The 19,910-nt window shown below is 39.5% G+C and overlaps 1 protein-coding gene across 1 annotated transcript in view; it reads left to right on the forward strand.

The window, feature by feature from the left end:
* CSRNP3 (cysteine and serine rich nuclear protein 3) overlaps positions 1-19,910 on the forward strand; it is a 46,390-nt gene that overhangs the window by 15,749 nt on the left and 10,731 nt on the right. Inside the window, exon 2 of the mRNA XM_065413757.1 lies at positions 14,109-14,368. Within this exon, the coding sequence (XP_065269829.1) occupies positions 14,109-14,368 (260 nt within the window). The remainder of the gene's footprint in view (positions 1-14,108; positions 14,369-19,910) is intronic.

Raw genomic sequence — 19,910 nt, forward strand, 5'->3', positions numbered from 1 at the left:
GGGTAGCCGTGTTAGTCTGGATCTGTAAAAAGCAACAGAGAGTCCCGTGGCACCTTTAAGACTAACAGATGTATTGGAGCATAAGCTTTCGTGGGTGAATGCACATGCATCCGACGAAGTGGGCATTCACCCACAAAAGCTTATGCTCCAATACATCTGTTAGTCTTAAAGGTGCCACAGGACTCTCTGTTGCTTTTTGAAATATAGGAGTATCTAAATTCTTCCATATTATATTTATGTAAAGGAAACAATACATGTTTTATTTGGTGAAAGGATCCAGAGCGCCAATCATTACCTGAACCTACAGTTTTAACTAGTTGTTTAATACCACTTAAAATATTTAAACTTAATTGTTGATCAGTGATAGTAGCTTAAATTAGTTAAACTTGGTGGTGCTGGGTCAGTATGGGCTTAAAAATATTTAGAAGGTGAAGCTGAAAACCAGGAACTTCTTTTCTTTTTAATGGCATCATGCAATCATCTATATTACCTGCAGCCATGTTTGGAAATTGATTGATAACTTCCTGGAGCCAGCAGGTCTAGTGCTCTTGTCATTAGCATTGGTGCAAAATGTATTAGCATGGTGTGAAATCCCAGTATTTTGAAGTGTTTTCAAAGATGGAGCAGATCAATATGATTGTTTTAAAAACAGTGGTTTCATCTGGATAATGTTAGTAAGTAGAGGAAATTCAAGAAATTGACTGCAGACAAATTCAGTGAACTGAAGAAGAACTCTGCTAAAGCTTAAACACTCCTATAAATTGAAAGAAGATGGGATTCCCTTGTGGCATGTCCTGCCCGATATGGTGGTGTTTTTTTTTATGATGGACAATAAAAGGTAGTTATTTTCAAGGGGATTTGTTTGCCTATTATTATTAATAATAATAATATTTTTATTTGCATTATCATAGTACCTAGGAATCCTAGTCATGCAGCAGGATCAACCCCATTGTGTTAGGTGCTGTACAAACATGGAACAAAAAGACATTTTATGTCCTAAAGAGCTTGCAAGCTGCATAGACAAGAGACAACAAATGGATACAGACAGAAAGGTGAATACAACGAAACAATGAGACGATGTTGTTTGGCATGATAGGCTGCAGTCTCAATACAGCAGCAGAAAATCTCCCCTCTAAAATATTAGTGAATTTCACCACTTCGTGTGATCATAAAGACAGTTTTTGACAGAAATCAGAGAGGGTTTTGTTATTGTTTGCCTTAAATAACTTGCAACAAAAGTCCTGTGATGGAAGTATAACAAATATGCAAAAACATGTTTGAAAATGTACATGGATGGGTGGCTAAATGAATTGAGGCATCCTTGTATTGAAATAAATAATTATTGAGGTTACTGAGATCTTGGAAGAGAAGGATAGATCACAGGGCCATAGGAAATGCACAATATACAACCATAATGATATATTGTAGGACTGAAGTCACATGAGAGTAGTCATTGTCAATCAGACCTGTAGATTTCAAGTTGCACAGACTTTTTAGACATTCTTTCACATGGAAAAGAAAGATGCTGCAAAATGTGATTTGGTTAAAGTAAAAAAAAAAAAAAGGAGAGAGAGAGAGAGAGAATACTATTGAGAAGAATAAGACGTTCTGGAAATTGATGTAAAGGTTTGAGGAGGATGAAAGGTTTGAGGATGAAATGGATCACAACTATTTTTAAATGGCTCACATATGCTAGCTTTTAGTACATTGCCCATTCTGTAATATTAAGATCTCCCATACTACTGGGATTCTGAATCTTTTGAAATCTGATCTAATGGTTAGTTGAAGCATTGAGTATAGTACTGTATTTTTTTTCCCAACGGGCCTCACTGAAGAATTTTTTTTTAAATTTGTGTTGTAATTAATAACTTGGTACATTGTGCTTGAACAGACATAAGCCTATAGAGTATATACTGGCCATTAATAAACTTTTTAATAAATAAAATGAAACATTCACATCCCTGCAGCTTGAGTTGTGTCTATAAATGTAACACCAGATTTGTTATCATATTATTTTTCTCACTAATTAAAGCCCAAATGTGACAAATATAAGAATTCTTAAACTTTACCTTCAAGTTAATCCTAGTAGGATACATGGTGGTAACCTGTTTTCTTACTCAAAAGGAAACTATGACCAGGACAATAATAACCATCCAGTAATGACAGCTGATGATTACAATAATTGGTAGACCTGTAGGTTGATCACATTTTCAAAGTGAAAAACTGGAACAAAGGGGCACCCTCTTCCCTCTCCCACAGCCTTTCCTGTTTAGAGTAGAAATCTTGAGACACTTTACTGTAAAGGCAGTGTGGAAGAAAGTAGTTTTTATCCCTCTATGACCCCATCACTGTCCTTGTCCCAACTACTCTCACCCTATCCCCCCACATCGTCACCAATTCGCTCTATTCTCCCCACCTCCATATTCAACCATGCCAACCTAACCCCTCCCAGCTCTGCATCTCTCCATGCTCCCTCCAGCCCAACTCAACCCCCTCTTGCTCAGAAATACCACATTCCCTATCCCAAAGGGTGAGAACAAAAGCTGTTTAACATTTTTACTTTTGCGGGGGCAGAAAATTCCTTTTTTACCTAAATTAAATTTTTCATGAAAAGTATTTTCTTTCCATGGAAAATTTCAAGTTGTCATCAAAACTTTTCAACTGAAAAACTGAAAACTTACAGTTTTCAGCTGTAAAGTTTTGGTTTTCAACTAAAAAGGTGAAAGTTTCTGCAGGAACCGTTGACAAAAATATATTTTTCCCCTTTTGTCAAAATTTTCCACTGGAGGGGAGAATCATTTCTGACCAGTTCAAATGAGAACTTGTCTTCTTTCTTCCTAACCTCTCCACATTTCAAACTAGCCCCCTTGGCCCCAAAACTTCTTCCACTTGACACCCCCAGACTCAAGAGTACCACACACCAGAGACATATGTAGCTCTCCAGCCTCAGAAAAGCTAAACAGAGGTCCTTCTTTATGTAGGAGGCTGGACTAAAGGTTTTCAGAGGACCCTTCCAAACTAACATCTGTAACTATGGCATCAGGCAAACATTTTCATGAAGAACCTCTCTTAGACTTGGCTGCATAAGAGAGGGGAAAGTGCATTAGGGATATGAGAAGCCTGCTCAATTTGGTTTTGACAATCTTATTAGGTTAGAGGTGGAGCAATGCAGTGCTATTAGAAGGAGCAGAAACGGTTGCATTTCTGTAGCATGGATGAGGGCTTATCACCATTGCCCCAGTCATGCCTAGTTTCCGCCCCCCAGCTGGCTCCCTTTGGGGTCCTGCACAGTCAAGCAGTAATGGATATGGCCTTCTTGATCTGCTGAGCACAAATCCAATTTCTCTGCACTATGTAGTTGATGCATCCATGGATGCACAGCTTCTGTCTACACCCCCCACTAACAATAGGGAAGGTCTTGTGGGCTCAAGCCTCTTCTCAGAAAATTATATTGCCTGTCTCTAAATCAATATATATTTTTGAGGTGGGGTAGGGTTGTGCTGCAATTTTTCTTCTAAACTTAGATTTTGAAGCCCAAGCATGTAGAAGTAATTAAGGATTCCCTCAAGGAATTGGTATTGTGAAAAGAGTGTACAGAAAGTAGTATCAAAACATCTTTTTGTGGGGTGGGGGAAGGGGCAAAGTTCAAGAGCATGAACTCTTGCCCAGTTTTTGCTTTCTAGGGTGATTGCTAAGAAGACTTGGACTTTTTAAAATTTATTATTATTTTTTAAAGTGATATTCTGACCTGGATTATCATGATATATTAGGCTTGACAGTTCTATATTGTTAGACTTGATGAAATTCTGTGTGGGAAAGTCATGGAGCAGGTGGAGAATGGTGTTAATCCTTTTTACCATAGTGGCTCATATGGCATTGAAAATATGTAAAAAGCAGGAAAATAGGTTAGTGGAGTTTAAGAATAGCAATGTCTCCTTCTGTCACTATGCTAGAATTTTAATTAAATGGGCTTTATCTAGTCTTGAGATTTTCATGTCCCTAAAATATTTCTATGATGGTGGTAATGAATTGCATTGCCCTCTTGATTGTCAGAGTGCTAGCATTCTCCTGAGGAGCCATATGGGTCACATTTTTTTAGTGTGTCTTTGACATCAGGAGAATAGCTGAGACAGCAGAGGAAAGTGCTTATGCCTTGGATTTCAGCCAGAACTGAGACTATGTATGTTTAGTAACCAAAGAACTACTCCTTTTTCAATAAGAAGTGTTTGAGAAACATTATAGGCTGATAATGTCATTCAAGCTAGGATTTTGTAAAACTAGGCGGCATGCTTCACAGTCCCTTTCCAGAAGTTATTTTTAGTTGAAGTTAGAATTCCCTTCCTGAATGTGGAGTTCCGTGTTCTATCTTTGGGAAGTTTTTAAATATACACAAGGGCTCTACATAGGCATAACCTCACTGACTGGTGAAAAGGCACAGACTCCAAAATCAGTCTGTATAAAGGTAGAGTTGTGTGGATGTGTAGCGTATTATTTGTCTACTGGGGTCCATTGAGGCTGATGCTGTGTAACAGTCTCATATTCCCATTATTAATTTATCTACAATTTAGATAATTATTTGACAATTACAGTTTATTCCTATGCAAAGGAGACTTGGATCTGTATGGTAGACACATTGTATTCGTTTCTTTGTTCTGGGTTCAGTACTAGATTCAAATACTCCCCAGATTCTTGTGATTTAGGATTTGGGTTGTAGTTTAGACCTGTTACAAAGGCAATCCCAAGTCACTGACCTGAACTTTCTCAAAATTGGAGTGTGTGGGAGGAGGAATGGTTTTCACATCCATTTTTCTGAATTAGCAGGGCTGGCCTTACCATGAGGCGAACTGAGGTGGCCACCTCAGGTGCCAGACTGTGGGAGGGAGCGCCACTAGGACCCAGAGTGTAGAAAATTGTGTCTGCTGCTGGTGCATATGTATTCGCTCTGCTCTAGATGCACAGAGATGGTGGAGTGTTTTGCTGGAGGAAGGAGGGCACAAGAGACATAACAGGCAGGAGAAAAGGTGAGGGGGAATAACAGAAAGCAGCAGGAGCTGCAGGGAAAGAGAGAGGAGGAAGAGCCTCTTATGTACCTCTCTAGCACCCCCAGGAGCCTGGACTGATTAACACCAGCTTCTCAGGGAGCTTCCTGTTTCCTGATGCTTCCCTGAACCCACTTGAGGAGAACAGGCAGTCAACTAAAGTAGTAGGAGCCAGATAGGCCTTTAAGACTCTGATATCTTCCCTCACTCAGGCCCTGCTACCAGGCTGCTTATTTGTCCCCTTCAATTGAGTGTTGAGAGCCACTATAGCTGGCACAAAACAGACGTCATGAGTGAAAGAAGAAAACGCCCGTCTGGGACAGCATTCAGAAAAAGAAAGAAAGCAAAGGAAGCTTTTCTATCTAAGCAGGAAGGAGCTCTCCTGAGATACATAGACACAAATGTTCACGGTGAGCCTTCCAGCCCCACTGAGGATGTGAGTGGTGAGGAGATGCCTGATCTTCCAGTTAGAGTGCAGGTGACCTGGCAGCTACTGCAGCATCCATATCTCCATCTCAAATGGATGTAACCATGCACATTCCTGAAGAAAAGTGTAGATCAGAGTAGAGTGTGGTGGAAGAAACAGCTGCTGCTGAGTTTAGTCCCTTAAGTCTAGATGATCCAGGAGTGTGGACCCACTTGAGCAGTAGCCTGTGGGACTTCCTTGTACTGCATGGGCCACAGTAAGTGAAAAACTTCATGTCCCCCCAAGACAATGAAAATAGAAGTTTCCATCCAACACATTAATGGCGTGAAATCCCCAATGGTGACAAAGTAGAGAGGCCATGGCTTATGTACTCAAAAACCCAGAATTCTGCATACTGTTTTTGTTGCAAACTCCTCCAGTCTAATGTTCCAGCCACATTGGGTTCTACAGGAACAAAGGACTGGAAAAATCTGGCTAGAAATCTGGCATGCCATGAGAAGGCAGCAAATCACCAGAGAGCATTCGATAGGTAGAAAGAGCTTGAGATGAGACTAAGGTTAAAGGCTACCATAGATGATCAGGATCAAGAGAAGATTGCATCAGAGTCTCTTTACTAGCAAAATGTTCTGAAAAGTCTCATTGCCATTGTGAGAATGCTTGCTACCCAAAACCTAGCACTGTGTGGCACTTCAGATCAGTTGTATGTGCCAAACAATGGAAACTTCCTTAAAATTGGGGAGCTGATGGCTGAGTTTGATGCTGTACTCCAGGAGCATCTAAGAAGAGTCTCCATCCAAGAAATGTACACACACCACTACCTTGGAAAAATAATTCAAAATGAGATCATACAGTTACTGGCAACAATAGTCAAACAGATGATTGTGGCAGATCTGAAGTCAGCAAGATATTACTCTGTTATTCTGGACTGCACACCTGACATCAGCCATATGGAAAAAATGACTTTAATGGTGCGTTTTGTAACAACAACAGAACCTAGTGAAAATGTCCCTGCAATGGTGACTATTAGAGAGCATTTTCTAGAATTTATTGACATTGATGATACTACAAGAGCTGGTATGACAAATGTGCTTCTTAAAAAGCTGGAAGATAGGGGAATTGCGATAGTTGACATGAGAGGTCAGGGCTACGATAATGGTGCCAACATGAGAGGAAAGAACAGAGGATTGCAGACACAGATCTGAGAGTTAAACCTTCAAGCTTTTTTTGTCCCGTGCAGTTCTCATTCATTGAACTTGGTGTTCAGTGATACAGCATCAGCGTCTAGTGAGGCTGCTGAATTTTTTAATGTAATTCAAAGCATCTATGTATTTTTCTCTGCATCAACTCATCGATGGCAAATTTTGAAGCAACATCCGGGAACATCCTCTCTGACACTGAAACCACTGAGTGCCACATGATGGGAAAGTCGAGTGGAGGCGAAAAAGCCTATCAAACACCAAATTGCGAAGATAGATGATGCCATAGTTGCCATTATGGAGGATAATGCTATTACAGGAACTGTTCGTGGGAGAACAGTGGCAGAGGGAAATGGAATCACCAGAAATGTACATAACTTCAAATTTCTGTGTGGCTTAGTGTTGTGGCATGACATACTGTTTGAAATAAATGTTGTAAGCAAGAGACTCCAAGGTGTTGACCTTTGTTATATCTGGAGCAATGGAACAACTGGACAAAGCAAAGTCATACCTACAGTCTTACCGGTCAAATGAGGGATTTCAAAACGTTCTGAAGAGTGCACAGAAGTTGGCAGAGGAACTTCACACTGAAGCTATTTTCCCACCCATTCAAGAATACAAGAGGCACCGAAGAAGAAGACATTTTGATTACGAGGCATGGGATAATCCCATAAGAGACCCCAAACAACAATTCAAAGTTGAGTTCTTTAACCAGGTGCTAGATTGTGCAATACAGTCAGTTGAAGAACGTTTCATGCAGCTCAAGGAACACAGCAGTGTATTTGGGATGTTGTATGATATTCCAAAATTCCTCACTATACCTGAAGAAGACCTATACCAGCAATGCAGGGCACTAGAGACAGTGTTGACACATGATGACATGCGCGATATTGATGCGAGTGATTTAGGTGATAAACTGAAAGCCCTTTCAAGATACATTTCAGCAGGATCAACTCCAAAGTCTGTTCTGCAATATATGTGCACAAATAAGATGACCACCCTCTTTCCAAATGCTTTTGTTGCTCTGCGCATACTTCTAACACTTCCTGTAACAGTTGCCAGTGGAGAACGCAGCTTCTCCAAGCTGAAGTTAATAAAAACACATCTTCGCTCCACAATGACACAGGAGAGGCTGGTCGGCCTTGCAACCATCTCAATAGAGCATGAGATGGCCCAGACTGTGGACCTTCAGGAAGCAGTTCAAATCTTTGCAACCAAGAAGGCACGGAAAGCACCACTTTGATTATTCAAACAGATAAAAATGCCAGTGTTTACTATGCAGACAAGAAAAGTTACATTTGCTGTTCAGGTTTCAGAGTAGCAGCCGTGTTAGTCTGTATCCGCAAAAATAACAGGAGTACTTGTGGCACCTTAGAGACTAACAAATTTATTAGAGCATAAGCTTTCGTGGGCTACAACCCACTTCTTCGGATGCATATGCATCCGAAGAAGTGGGTTGTAGCCCACGAAAGCTTATGCTCTAATAAATTTGTTAGTCTCTAAGGTGCCACAAGTACTCCTGTTATATTTGCTGTTCAGGCTTTTGAAAGTTAAGTGTTACTTAAAATTTTTGAACAAGGCATTTTAAGTTGTTAGTTCTCCTTTATTGGGGTAGGTAGCAGAGCAGTATCATGAGAGGAGTAGAAAATAAGATAGAAAGAAAGAAAATTAGAGATACAAGTTGGAAAGTAAAAAAAACGTTTTACTTAATGAATGACTTAGAACAGTGGTTTTCAACCTGTGGTCTGAAGGCAGAATAGAGACCTTTCAAAGTTTTGGCCCAAGCAAGGGGGCATGAGGATGTCATTTGAGCTCCCTGCCTCAGGTGCCAAAATGTTGTGGGCTGGCCCTGTGAATTAGGCCCATCTCTGTTTGCAGTTAATATTTCTGCATGAAGGTACCTCTTTTGTTTTTTTGTTAATGTGAGGATTTTTCTGTTTCAGTATTTAATATCAGTAGAAAAAGACAGAAACCCAAACAATGAAATATATAGAGAAAGAGGATATGCATTTCCTAATACTGTAAAGATCCAGTGATGCTAAAGTCATCTGAGAAGGGAAATAATTTAGCTGTCTCTTTTTTGCACTGGTGTAAATAAGGAGTAATGGAGTTAATCTGGATTTATACTCATGTTAATAAGATCAGAACTTGCTCCTTTGGAGTTTGGACTGGTACATTTTCATGTAGCTCAAGGTGCCTGGACATAGTTCTGCTTTGAATAACATATAGAAGGACCAGTTAGTACTCAGATTCCAAGCAACCAACAGCTGCCAACTTCTTTCACCATCCCTAGTCCCAAAAAACTAATATACCTGGACACCTGGGTGAATTTTTAATTTTTCCTGCAGATGATCCCAACACTTAAATATATGGTGTTGAATGTGATAGATGTAGTTGACTATATAGTTAAGCACAAAGTTATGCTCTGTAGTGATGTACTATGATTCTTATTCTGCCTTTTAACAAAAATCTGACATACCATAAAAAGATATGTTTTCTGTTTTTTATATTCACAAGAGCTAAAGATGCTTGTGATATTGGAGTTAGTTGTATAGTATGAGCTGTTGTCTTTTTTCATTTTCTTTTAATTATTAAGATGTGTTTAACTGTGGATAAAACTGCACTTGGCATCATTGGAGGTTTTTAAGCCACTCATTCAGTATGCTTGCCACTAAACAATAATGTCAGGAAATCCCAGTGCCCATGGGTAAAAGCATTTCCTTAACCTTAATCCCCTAATACACTGTAGTTACAATGCTTAAAGACTGTGTTGATTTGGGGGATCTGTCTATGGACAACTTACGAATTCTGTTCGATGTTGGGGCCCCTGCATTTCTGTGTCAGACCACAAACTATTTTGAATGTGCGGTATTGCTGACCTCAAAACATCAAAAATCTAAAGAAATAAAGTCAGATTGGTCCAAAAACCATGTTGTTGTTTTTTTAAAGTGTGTGTGTGTGTGTGTGTGTGTGTGTGTGTGTGTGTGTGTGTGTGTGTGTGTGTAAAAAATATACATTTATGGTTTCTCTTGATTTTTGAACTACACCTGCCCTTCCCCAGTGTGTATGTGACAATTAGTGTTGCCCACTCTCCCAGATTTATTGGGTGAAGTGATTTAGGCCCTTGCTGAAGGAGCTCTCACTCCCACATCTGCCCAGCCCCTTCCCAGTGATTAATTCTGCCCTCCATTCATTCCCCTCCCCCATCAGTTCAGCCCACTCATCAGTTAAGCCACCCAATCCCATCTCTCTTCCTGGATTTCTTCACCCATCTCTCCTACACCTGAAGAGAGAGCTGCAGCAAGCCCACCCCATTTCCAGCCTGGGTGGCTCTTTACTCCCTTCTGCCCTTTCCCAGGCAAGGTACTACAGGGTAGGGGAGGAGCAGAGGTGCCACCCTATTCCTGTTGCTCAGAGTGGGGAGGTGGCAGAGCCCCTTGATCTGATGGACCCATTAGCTCTCTCCTCCCCCATCCCTTTCTATAAGAATGACTTCAGATAACTAGAAGGGGGTGGGGAGGAGAGCTCTGCCTACAGCAGCTCTGATTGGTTCTTCAGCCCCAGGAGGTGGCCAGGTGGGACAGTTAGAGGGCTCAAATTTGCTAGAGGGCTGGGCACAAGACTGGTTCCAACCCCAGCCAAAATCATGTCGCTTGTGAAAAAATCATGAGGGTTGGCAACACTGTGTGTGGGGCTGGTTGCTTTTTCTGTTGTGTTTTTACCTCCATGTTGGACTGAAGTTCTAAAGGGTGATGACACAGGGAGCAGAGCCTACAAGTCTGGTCTTTGAAAGAGACTGTCATTAAGGACTGTTTATCAGTGATCAGACCTGACCCACAGAGAACAATAGGATCTCTGAAGGCTGGGGGAAGCTAGTTTGCCCTAACTTTTCTGCAGGAGGTTGAGGATTGGAAAATGGAATTTCCAGAGCAGCAGGAACCAGATGGTGGTGGCGGTGGGATACGTAAACTTGTGGGACACACAAAGCAGAGACAGATTCACTCACTTCATGATTTGGAAGAGAAGGCAAGGGCAGGAGGAGAGATCCTGGACTCCTTAGAGGATTCTGCCCAGGCTCAAAAAACTCTCCAGAGTGGTGAGGAAACTGAGCCAGGGAAATGTCTAGATCTGTGTATCTCTTGTGCTATCTAAGTAAAAAGTAATTGTGTTTAGGAGCCCTTACAAAGCTAATTTGCTTTTTGCTATCACATGTCCCAGAAAGACAGTGTAAATCAGAGTGCCCATGTGGCTGGAGTTCTGGGAGAGGGTGTGTGTGAGCTACTAGGAATCTGAGGAGTTAGCACTGATCCTAGGGGCCTCAGGCTGCTGGACCATGTAGTCCCATTTCTATGAAAGTATAGCAGACAAAGCACCTGTGCTCAGGAGATGTGCCAAAGAAGTCAAGGGGAGAAACAGTGCTGCAGCCTACTGAGACCCAGAGCACACAGGTTCTGCAGACTGGACCCAGCACAGCAGCCTGGTGTGTGTCCAGCAGAGGGAGTTCTATTAGGGATGTGTGTGTGACAACCATGTAATCAAAAGTATTTAGTGTATGCACTTTAGAGACATGTACACTTTCTTTTTTCATTTGTGGACCCCTAAAAAATTTCAAATGGAGGTGCTGCCCCCTTTGGAAATCATAGACATAGTCTGTGGACCCCCAGGGGTCCGTAGATCACAGGTTGAAAACCACTGTTCTAAGTCATTCATTAAGTAAAATGTTTTTTACTTTCCATTTTGTATCTCTAATTTTCTTTCTTTCTATCTTATTTTAATCTTTAACCTAGCCTGCTGTTGTTTCATTCCTGTTGGTAGCTGTAAACACTGCATTTGTTTACTTGGTTGTGAGGCAGGCGTGCAACTACTACTAAGGATGAAAGATAATATCAGTGCTACTCCACAGATTCCCTGCCACCAATTCCAGAACAGCCCACATGACTCCTCCTTTCAGTGTGTGAGAGCAGGATTTCTGGGATGCTCCCGCCTGATAACTTGTGCTGGTTGGAAAACAAAATTTCCATTCTGCAGGAAATTGTGACATTTCAAAATTTGTTTGCATTTTGAATCTGAATGAAAAATTGAAATTTCAAAATGTACTGTTTTATCTCATTAAACAGTTTTATCTCAATAAGGCAAAGATTTTTGTTTTGATAATGTTTAAACATGATTTTAGATAAAATACTACATACAATATAATGCTACAAGTTAAATGCAATGGGTCAGTTTGATAAAAGTTAAAATGTTTCAGCATTATCAAAATTAAACTAGAAAGCTAAAATGATTTGTTTCAACTTTCTCCAGTCAAAAATTTTGTTAAAATCAACACGTTCCTGCAAATATTTTGATTTCAGCAAATAGTGCATTTCCTGGGGAGGTGTGGAAACTGTCCCATTGAAAAATTTTAACCAGCTCTACTAATAACAGAGATCTTCATATTTGCATCCTACCTATCTTTGGCATAGCACTATAAAGTTGTTTCAGAGTTGCAATTAAAAAAAAAAGTAATAAAATATCCTCTGTAAAATAATATAGGGCCTTTGGGATTGTACTCAGTGGTTATATATGATGCCAATTAAATGTAGCACACCTGAAGGACATTTCTTGAGAAGTATATTTTATTGGACCACACAATAATTGTAACAAAATCATATTTAGTAGAAGTGAGAATGTTTCATGGCAGTGCTGAGAATCAGAATATTTTGGGTCTGTGTGTGAAATATGAAAGGTCTACTTTTGTTAACAAGGCTATTGATATTTTTAATGAAAGTCAGTTTTTCTTAGCACTACTATTTTAAGGAGAGTGAAAAATGTTTTATTTTGTTGTCTGTTAATTTCCTCATGTAGAATTGTTCTGTTTTTATTTCTTATCACAAATTTTTTGTTCCATAACTAAAGAGTTGTGGTGAGGAGTGGGGGTTGGGGGCTGGGAGCAGAGTCAGGGCAGCAGCTGCGGCCAGAGGCTGGGGCCAGGGGCGGGGCCAGAGAGGAGCGGGGGGCAGAGTGGGGCTGGGTGGCGCTCCCTTCCCACCCCCCTGTGGGGGTGGTCTGGGCTCTCCTGGACCCACCTGGATGTTCCTCCACTCCCCACTAGGACGGTGCGCCCTACAGTTTGGGGACCACTACTCTATTCTTTCTGACAGATAGGTTTCTCATATCATACCTGTGCAATTGTTGCATCTAAATTGCATGGCTGTTAACACATCATCTAGTTTCTTGATTTCCTATAGTCATTTTATAATCAAATCAAATAAAATAAGCGGTCATATCTTAAAAAAGTCAAGGAACTAGTTTGTTGCTCTTATTTTGCTCTAATGGCCAACCACAGCCACTTTTGAATGTCAACTACTGAATATCATTACAGGAATCTCTAAATATCTGTATAACAAAGAACAAATATTTAAAGATAGAAACAAGACCTATGGCACCATTTTTAAATTAGTGCACATCTTGTAGAGCTACATTTGTGTGCAAGTGAATTAAGGAAGGAGGGAAAGGAGAGGAGTGTGAGAGAAGGTGAAAAAAGAAGAGGGGAAATAGGCTTACGCTGACTTCACATGTAACAATGAACTGTTCACTGGGTGGCAGCAGTGGGAAGGGTGGAGACAAAGGAGAGGAGTGTAGTTGTAAATCAGTATTATTTATATAGTATCATCCTGTGACAGGTTTCCCATTATTATTACGGATTTCTAGGTCTCTGGGTGACAGTAAAATGTTGCTTCATAGTTTTTTCTAAAGCTCAGTTCTCTTTTTCTGGAATACAAAATAGTGGTACTTGGAATCTTCCCTTACTCCTAAAAAGAGGGACAATAATTCCAACTATAAAATACTAGAAATCTTCAACTAGAATCTTATAGACACAGTGGTAGTAGATCTATATTACATTGTGTGAGAAATTGGGCCACATTTCCCCTGCCTCGTGTCATGCAATCCTATTGACATCAATAGGATTTTCTGAAGTGTAAGTCAGTGCCAGTGTCTTTCAGATGCTAAGTTACACTGAGATGGCTTCTTCCGATCTTCATTTATTTTCCTGGTGAAAGATAAAACATTGTGAAAAGAGTATGGACTAACCTGAGTGTCCTGGCCAACATTATCTCCACTCTTAAAATAGATGACAGTGTCCACAAGTGTATGGTTTTGTAATAGTGCAAGCAAACACAGAAGCTGTCTGACTTCTTACTTTGTTTAAACACTTTGGCTTAACTTGAGTAAGAAATATGTCATATATTTATTAGCCAAATTCTGTTGTCTCACGTAAAATGTTTATTGCAAATCTTTACGGTTATTTTCTAATAATACCCCTCTCACAGGAGACCCAATCCTGCAAAACTTTGCTTGTGTGAGTATCCCATTTGATTTAAAGTTAATGGGACTACCCCGATAAGTAAAGATTTGCTACGTAACCAACAGGTTTTTCATTAACATTATAACTGGCTTCCATTTTAGCTTCATCGATCCTGAAGAGGGAGAAGCGGAAAAGGACAAAGAATGTTCATTTTAACTGTGTTACTGTGTACTACTTCACAAGAAGGCAAGGCTTCACCAGTGTCCCGAGTCAAGGAGGAAGCACATTGGGCATGTCCACTCGTCACAACAGCGTGCGCCAGTACTCCCTTGGAGAATTTGCAATGGAACAGGAGAGACTTCATCGAGAGATGTTAAGAGACCATCTAAGGGAGGAGAAACTTAACTCTTTAAAACTGAAGGTAAGAATGGCAAGGAAAGCTTGCTTGCTCCCATCTCCCACATTTTAAATGGATACCATCAAGACACCATAGGCCCGACATTTAACCTGATCACTTTATCTGACTTCATCAAATTTAAATTCAGTAGAAATGTTTGGTCTGATTTTTAATAAATTCCAATTAAAACAGGTTTTTGTTTGGATTAGATACATTAGTCTACAGGCAATGCAATCAAAAAATGGCAGCATGGTGCTAGTGATGAGATATGGAAAGTGAAACTGACCAGTTTCTTTTCTTGACCAACTTGAACTAAATGCAAAAAGCAAACATTAATGTTGAAAAGTACATTCCATTTTAAAAAAAATCAGTTTAATCTTCCACCATATTATAAGCAGCATAGGTATGGATGTTTATTTAAAAATATATATATATATATATTTTTTAACCAGAAAGTATGCCTTTAAAGAAGAAAAATTGCAAAATTTCAGCTCTTTGTTTGACATAACTGCTTGATGCTGGTGCTTAGCTTATCAGTACCAAAGATTTCTGATTATACTAATCCAGTCTCTACAAATTGGAAATATGGTCCTGGGTTGGCTTTTGAAATACAGCATAGTAGATGTTCAACATGTGTGTGCTTTTTACGTTCAATGTATCATTGAAAAATTATGTTTAGAAACACTCATCCTATTCCCGAATCTTATTAAAATTAGTGGCAAAACTCCCATTGAGTTAAATGGGAGCAAGATTGGGCAAACTAAGAATATGTATTAATTGTTTCTGTTATTCATTTATTTATTTTGGCATGGTTGCAAATTAATCAATGTAATTAGCTCTAAATGATTTTTAGAATTGTAGCCTAACTGCAGTCCTTTTCCCGCTATAAAATTATGCTGAGATTACATCTCTCTGTTTCAGATACCACTAGAAGGCAGATTCCCAAAACAAACTGGCATTATTCCGAGTTTAGAACATTACTCATATTGCCTCTTGGGCATTTTTTCACAGGTTTCTGCCTGACCTCCTTAAGAAGTCTGTGTGGCTCTTGCTACACAGACACTGTTGTAATTACTCTGCTGTCTACTAAAGTTTCTAGTTGAACAGTGAACAGTTTTTTTTAATAACTTCTAACCCTCAACTCTCATGGTGTTTAGGACACATAGGTGAATGAAAGACAGACATTGGAATGGATTTTAGGCAGCAGACCACAACTTTATTGACATTGGTAGGGGCTATATATTCCCTCCCATCTCATACACCGGGCATTTACCTGGATCTCATGTGGGATTATGGGGCTCCCACCAGATAACGAATAATTTGGTATAGACCTGTCCCTGAGAACTCAGCTCACTTCTGAGTCCTCTAACCCTCCCACTGCCCAGAGAGTAGAGGTTACCAACAGGGGCTTCGGGCTTCCCCGTCTCCTTACAGGCACAAGATCCACCAATGAAAATCCCAGATCTCATTTACCTCTAGCGCTCTCATCCCTTTCTCTCCCTCCTGGGAGTGGCAGATACTCATTTTTGGTCCATTGACCATGCCCCCAACCCGATGAAGCAAGAGGGGAGGCACAGTTTTTTGGGGCACAGATTCTCTAACCAACCAAATCCTCTCTTGCTGAGACTAGGCGTGGAGCTGGGGAGGGTTGTTTAAAGTAGACAGTGACCTGTAGTCAGGATTTTAAATTCCTGTAAATTCCCTTTTCAGATATTGGTGTAGTAATAAAAGTTTGATTTCCATTCCATGCACCCCCTCCTCCCAGTCTCTAACTACTGGATTAATTCCTGTAGCCAAATGGAAGGGCCTCACCTACAGATGGAAGGTTCTTCCCTCACTATTTCTTAGCAGCTGGTGGTGACTGTGGGGAATCTGTTTTGGGGTAGTAGGTTTACTTTGTATTGCCATCCGCACACATTCAAAACTCATGAGTCAAGCCCCCAAAATCATGAGACTGATTTAAAAATCATGAGATGTTTTTTAATACTGGTTCTTTTTATTTGCCTTCTGATTGTTGTGCCTTTGGCGTATGTTTGGGTTTGTTTTCAAGATTTTCTCTGCAACCATGAGAACTAGAGAGGTGAGAGTCTTCCATAATCAGTTTAATTCAGGACCATGGCTTTAAGAAAATAACAAATGTTGTGAGATTCACAATAAAACCACGAGAGTTGGTAACACTTTCTGTCAGAATATGTATTCCAGATACTAGTCCTGATTCTCTTCTCATTTAAAGCAGTATAGATCACTGAAGTCAATGGAGTTACTGGTGTTAAACCGTTATCAATGAGAGGAGATTTGAGCTTAGTATGTTGAGCTCATAATGGGAGCTCCACTCCCATTGATGCTAATGAGCACCATGTTGAACACTTTACTCCAATATTACTCATTCATGCCAGCTTCCTTTTTTCAAAAAGTGGTTGTGAGGAGGAAGAGGGGGAGAAATAATGTTATCATTGAATCCCATTCAGTCACAGTCAACGTTAGAAGTTTGAGGGAACATTCATTGTCTAGCCTTTTAGGCAGTCATTCTGAAGCATCAAAGATGTTTTGTTTACTTATGACAGTTGGGCCTTGTTGATTTCTATTTACGGAGATGGAAGAGCTGTTTTGCCATTTGAGCTGTATCTCAATGAACACAAGGAAGAAAGACATTACAGTTCTTAGGTGATAATATCAGTGATTATGATCTTGATTTGAAGTGTTCGCCCAGGAGTTACATGTAAATTGCTATACAACTGCACAGAAAACCATTTCATAAAATTAAGTAGGGAAAGTTTTTGTTTGAAAGGGTTTTTTTTTTAAATTACTGTAAAAGCTGTGTGTTAAAAAAGAAAAAAATTAATAGTTTTATTTCAGTTCTCCTCGTTTGTTAATTTCTACATTGCATCAAATATGTGGACTCCTAGGTGGCAAACATGACATATTGTGGGTCTCATTCAGAAATGAAAATGTCTGACAAAAGGAGTGAGTATCTATGTTAGGTACTTTGTTTTACTTGCTGGGAATAGTAGTTTCTTATTTAGCTCCCCCATATTATTAAAATCAAAGAAGAATTTTAAAAAAAACAAAGATTATTTTAACCATTTAAGCACGGGGCAGGTTTGGCACGCCAGCATTAACAGATCAGCAGTGGTTTGTGAAAATTCTAATTGCTGAGTCAGAGCATAAAAACTATCCCGCATGGGAGGATTTGCTTTAACAAATTGTCATTTGAGGAAACATTAGTAACCTCAATAAATTCACCAGCATGACCTGAGTGATATGAAAGTTCACCGATCTGGGAACCAACATGTGTCAGCACATTTACCTTGCACCAACCTAGACTTTGCTTTACACATTGCAGAGGTGAGCCTCCTGAAAACAAGAGAATCCAAAGCAAAACCACCAGAAAAGAACTTAGTTGTCTACTCTACCACAGTATAGGAATAGGATTATTCTAGCAGTCCTTTTCCCATTTTAAAAAAAAAAAGTTAAAACCATTATTCCAGGCCTTCTCCATCTTTTTATGAGTATCTAACAGACATCAGAGAATGGGCTTAAAGAATAGATGACAAGGAACAGTATATGTTCAAGTCCAATTTTCTAGTCTCTGAATATCTGTAGGGAAGATCTCTATGCTATTTTGTAACTGCTATATAAACTAGGTAAAATGGATAAAAAAAGACAAAATGGTATGAATATGATGCATTTACCTTTAGCTTGTGCAGATATGTGTTTAGCACTTTACTAGAAGAGCTGTTAGCTGCATAGTAACTGCAATAGACAGGTTTGAAAGGGCTCAATTCATTCAAATCTGTCTTGGAAATGTCAGTAATGGGTGAACTGATTTAATATTTTCAATATTTGGATTTCAGCATTGCAGCCGTGCAGCTCTAAAAAATTTCATTAACCCTTAAACTCAAGAATATATATAGTTCAGTGCACATAGTTATGGACAACTCCTGTGATTTTTAGGAAGGTCTATTAGATTCCTTTGATTATATTATGAATGTCCCTATTTTTCAGCCACTCCCCCTCATTTTGAGTGTACTATGCAAGTAGATGCCAGGAGTTCTAGCAGCCAGAATCAAAAGAAAAGAAATTCACCTGCATTATTATTTTGCCCTGTTTGCACTCTGGTGAAACCTGCTGTAGAAACTAAGTTTCCTTCACCTGATTCCGTTGTGGAGAGAAGTTTTCAGCTAAGGGGGTGGAGAGGAGTGTGGCATAAAGTTCAATTTCTCAGGTTTTATAGAGGCGAAGCGAATTTCACACCAAGGCCTTAAGTGTATATCAGCCCTTGTTTGGTCCTTTGCACTGCCATGAATTTCACTCTGATAGCTTTAAAATATAGACTGTTATTTCTCCCTATGCCATATTTTACTCAGATTAGCAATATTGTGATATTCACAAAAGGATTTAATGCTCCTCTAAATTCTTTCATGAAAATGTATTTTGTGACAGTTAATAGTCTCAAGCTCCCCTTTGTATTTAGCTGATAAATTGCTTATTTAGGAAGTGGTCTACAGTAACTGGGAGAAAGTGTGTCACTTTTTATTCTGTGGTTATTCTGTGCCAACTAATTCAGAGTTGCTGTCACCACACAGAAGAAAAGGTAACAATAAACTTGCCAATGAACCTTGATTATTAGCAGTTGAAAGACTTAACTATAAATAAGAAGTCACTACCTGGCCTGAGGTATAGAACTGACTTTCGTATGACAGACTTGGGATTATGTGATCTAAAGGCTGTGATCCAAACGTTGCAGATTCTGACTTATTTGTTGACAAGAACACAATCCTGTTAGGAGCATGTGCTGGTTACCAATCACCCAGTTCAAGTTCAATTTCACTTGCAAGCATTCTGAGAATATAAAAACTATGAAAATATTGGCATGAAGGCAACAGGTTATACAACTCAAAGAGCGAAATCAAACTGGTATGAGCGTAATCTAATGGGATGAGCACAGGACTGGGATCAGGAGACTGGGTTTAAATCATGGCACTGCCACTGCATGTGATCTTCAGCCTTACTTAAGATTGTTTTCCCACCTGTAACTGAGAAGAAGTCTGGACACCAATGTAATATGGGAATGTTTAGCAGTATTAAATTCATTAGAGTCAAATCAGTGGTTTTAGGACTGATGATAAAAGCAGAGGAAAAATTAAACAGGAATAAAATCTTGTTTAGCAATTTTTCCATATACTTAACTTTTTACCTGTCACTGGATAATTGAATTATTTATCTTTTTTGCTAGAAAGAAATTGATTAGCATTTGATAACTGAATAAACCATGGATCATCATCAGTTCTTCGTTGGTCTTTGGAGGGTGCTAATCAAAAGTCACCAGAAACTAACCCAGATAAGAGAGATTCATTCACCTGGGAGGGGAGATATGAAGATACAGACATCTTCAAATCCCCCACATGACACAGGAACATGTTTGTGGCTAAACTGTTGCAGCATAGAAACAGATTTTATTTTTATTTCTACTAAACATGAGCCCAACCTACAAAATTCACCTCCAGATCCAAAGTCTGTGAATGTTCAGATCCAGGGGCCAGCAGAGAATATCTGTATTTTATCA

The sequence above is a fragment of the Emys orbicularis genome, chromosome 11 (genome assembly GCF_028017835.1).
Source record: "Emys orbicularis isolate rEmyOrb1 chromosome 11, rEmyOrb1.hap1, whole genome shotgun sequence".
NCBI classification, from domain to species: domain Eukaryota; kingdom Metazoa; phylum Chordata; order Testudines; family Emydidae; genus Emys; species Emys orbicularis.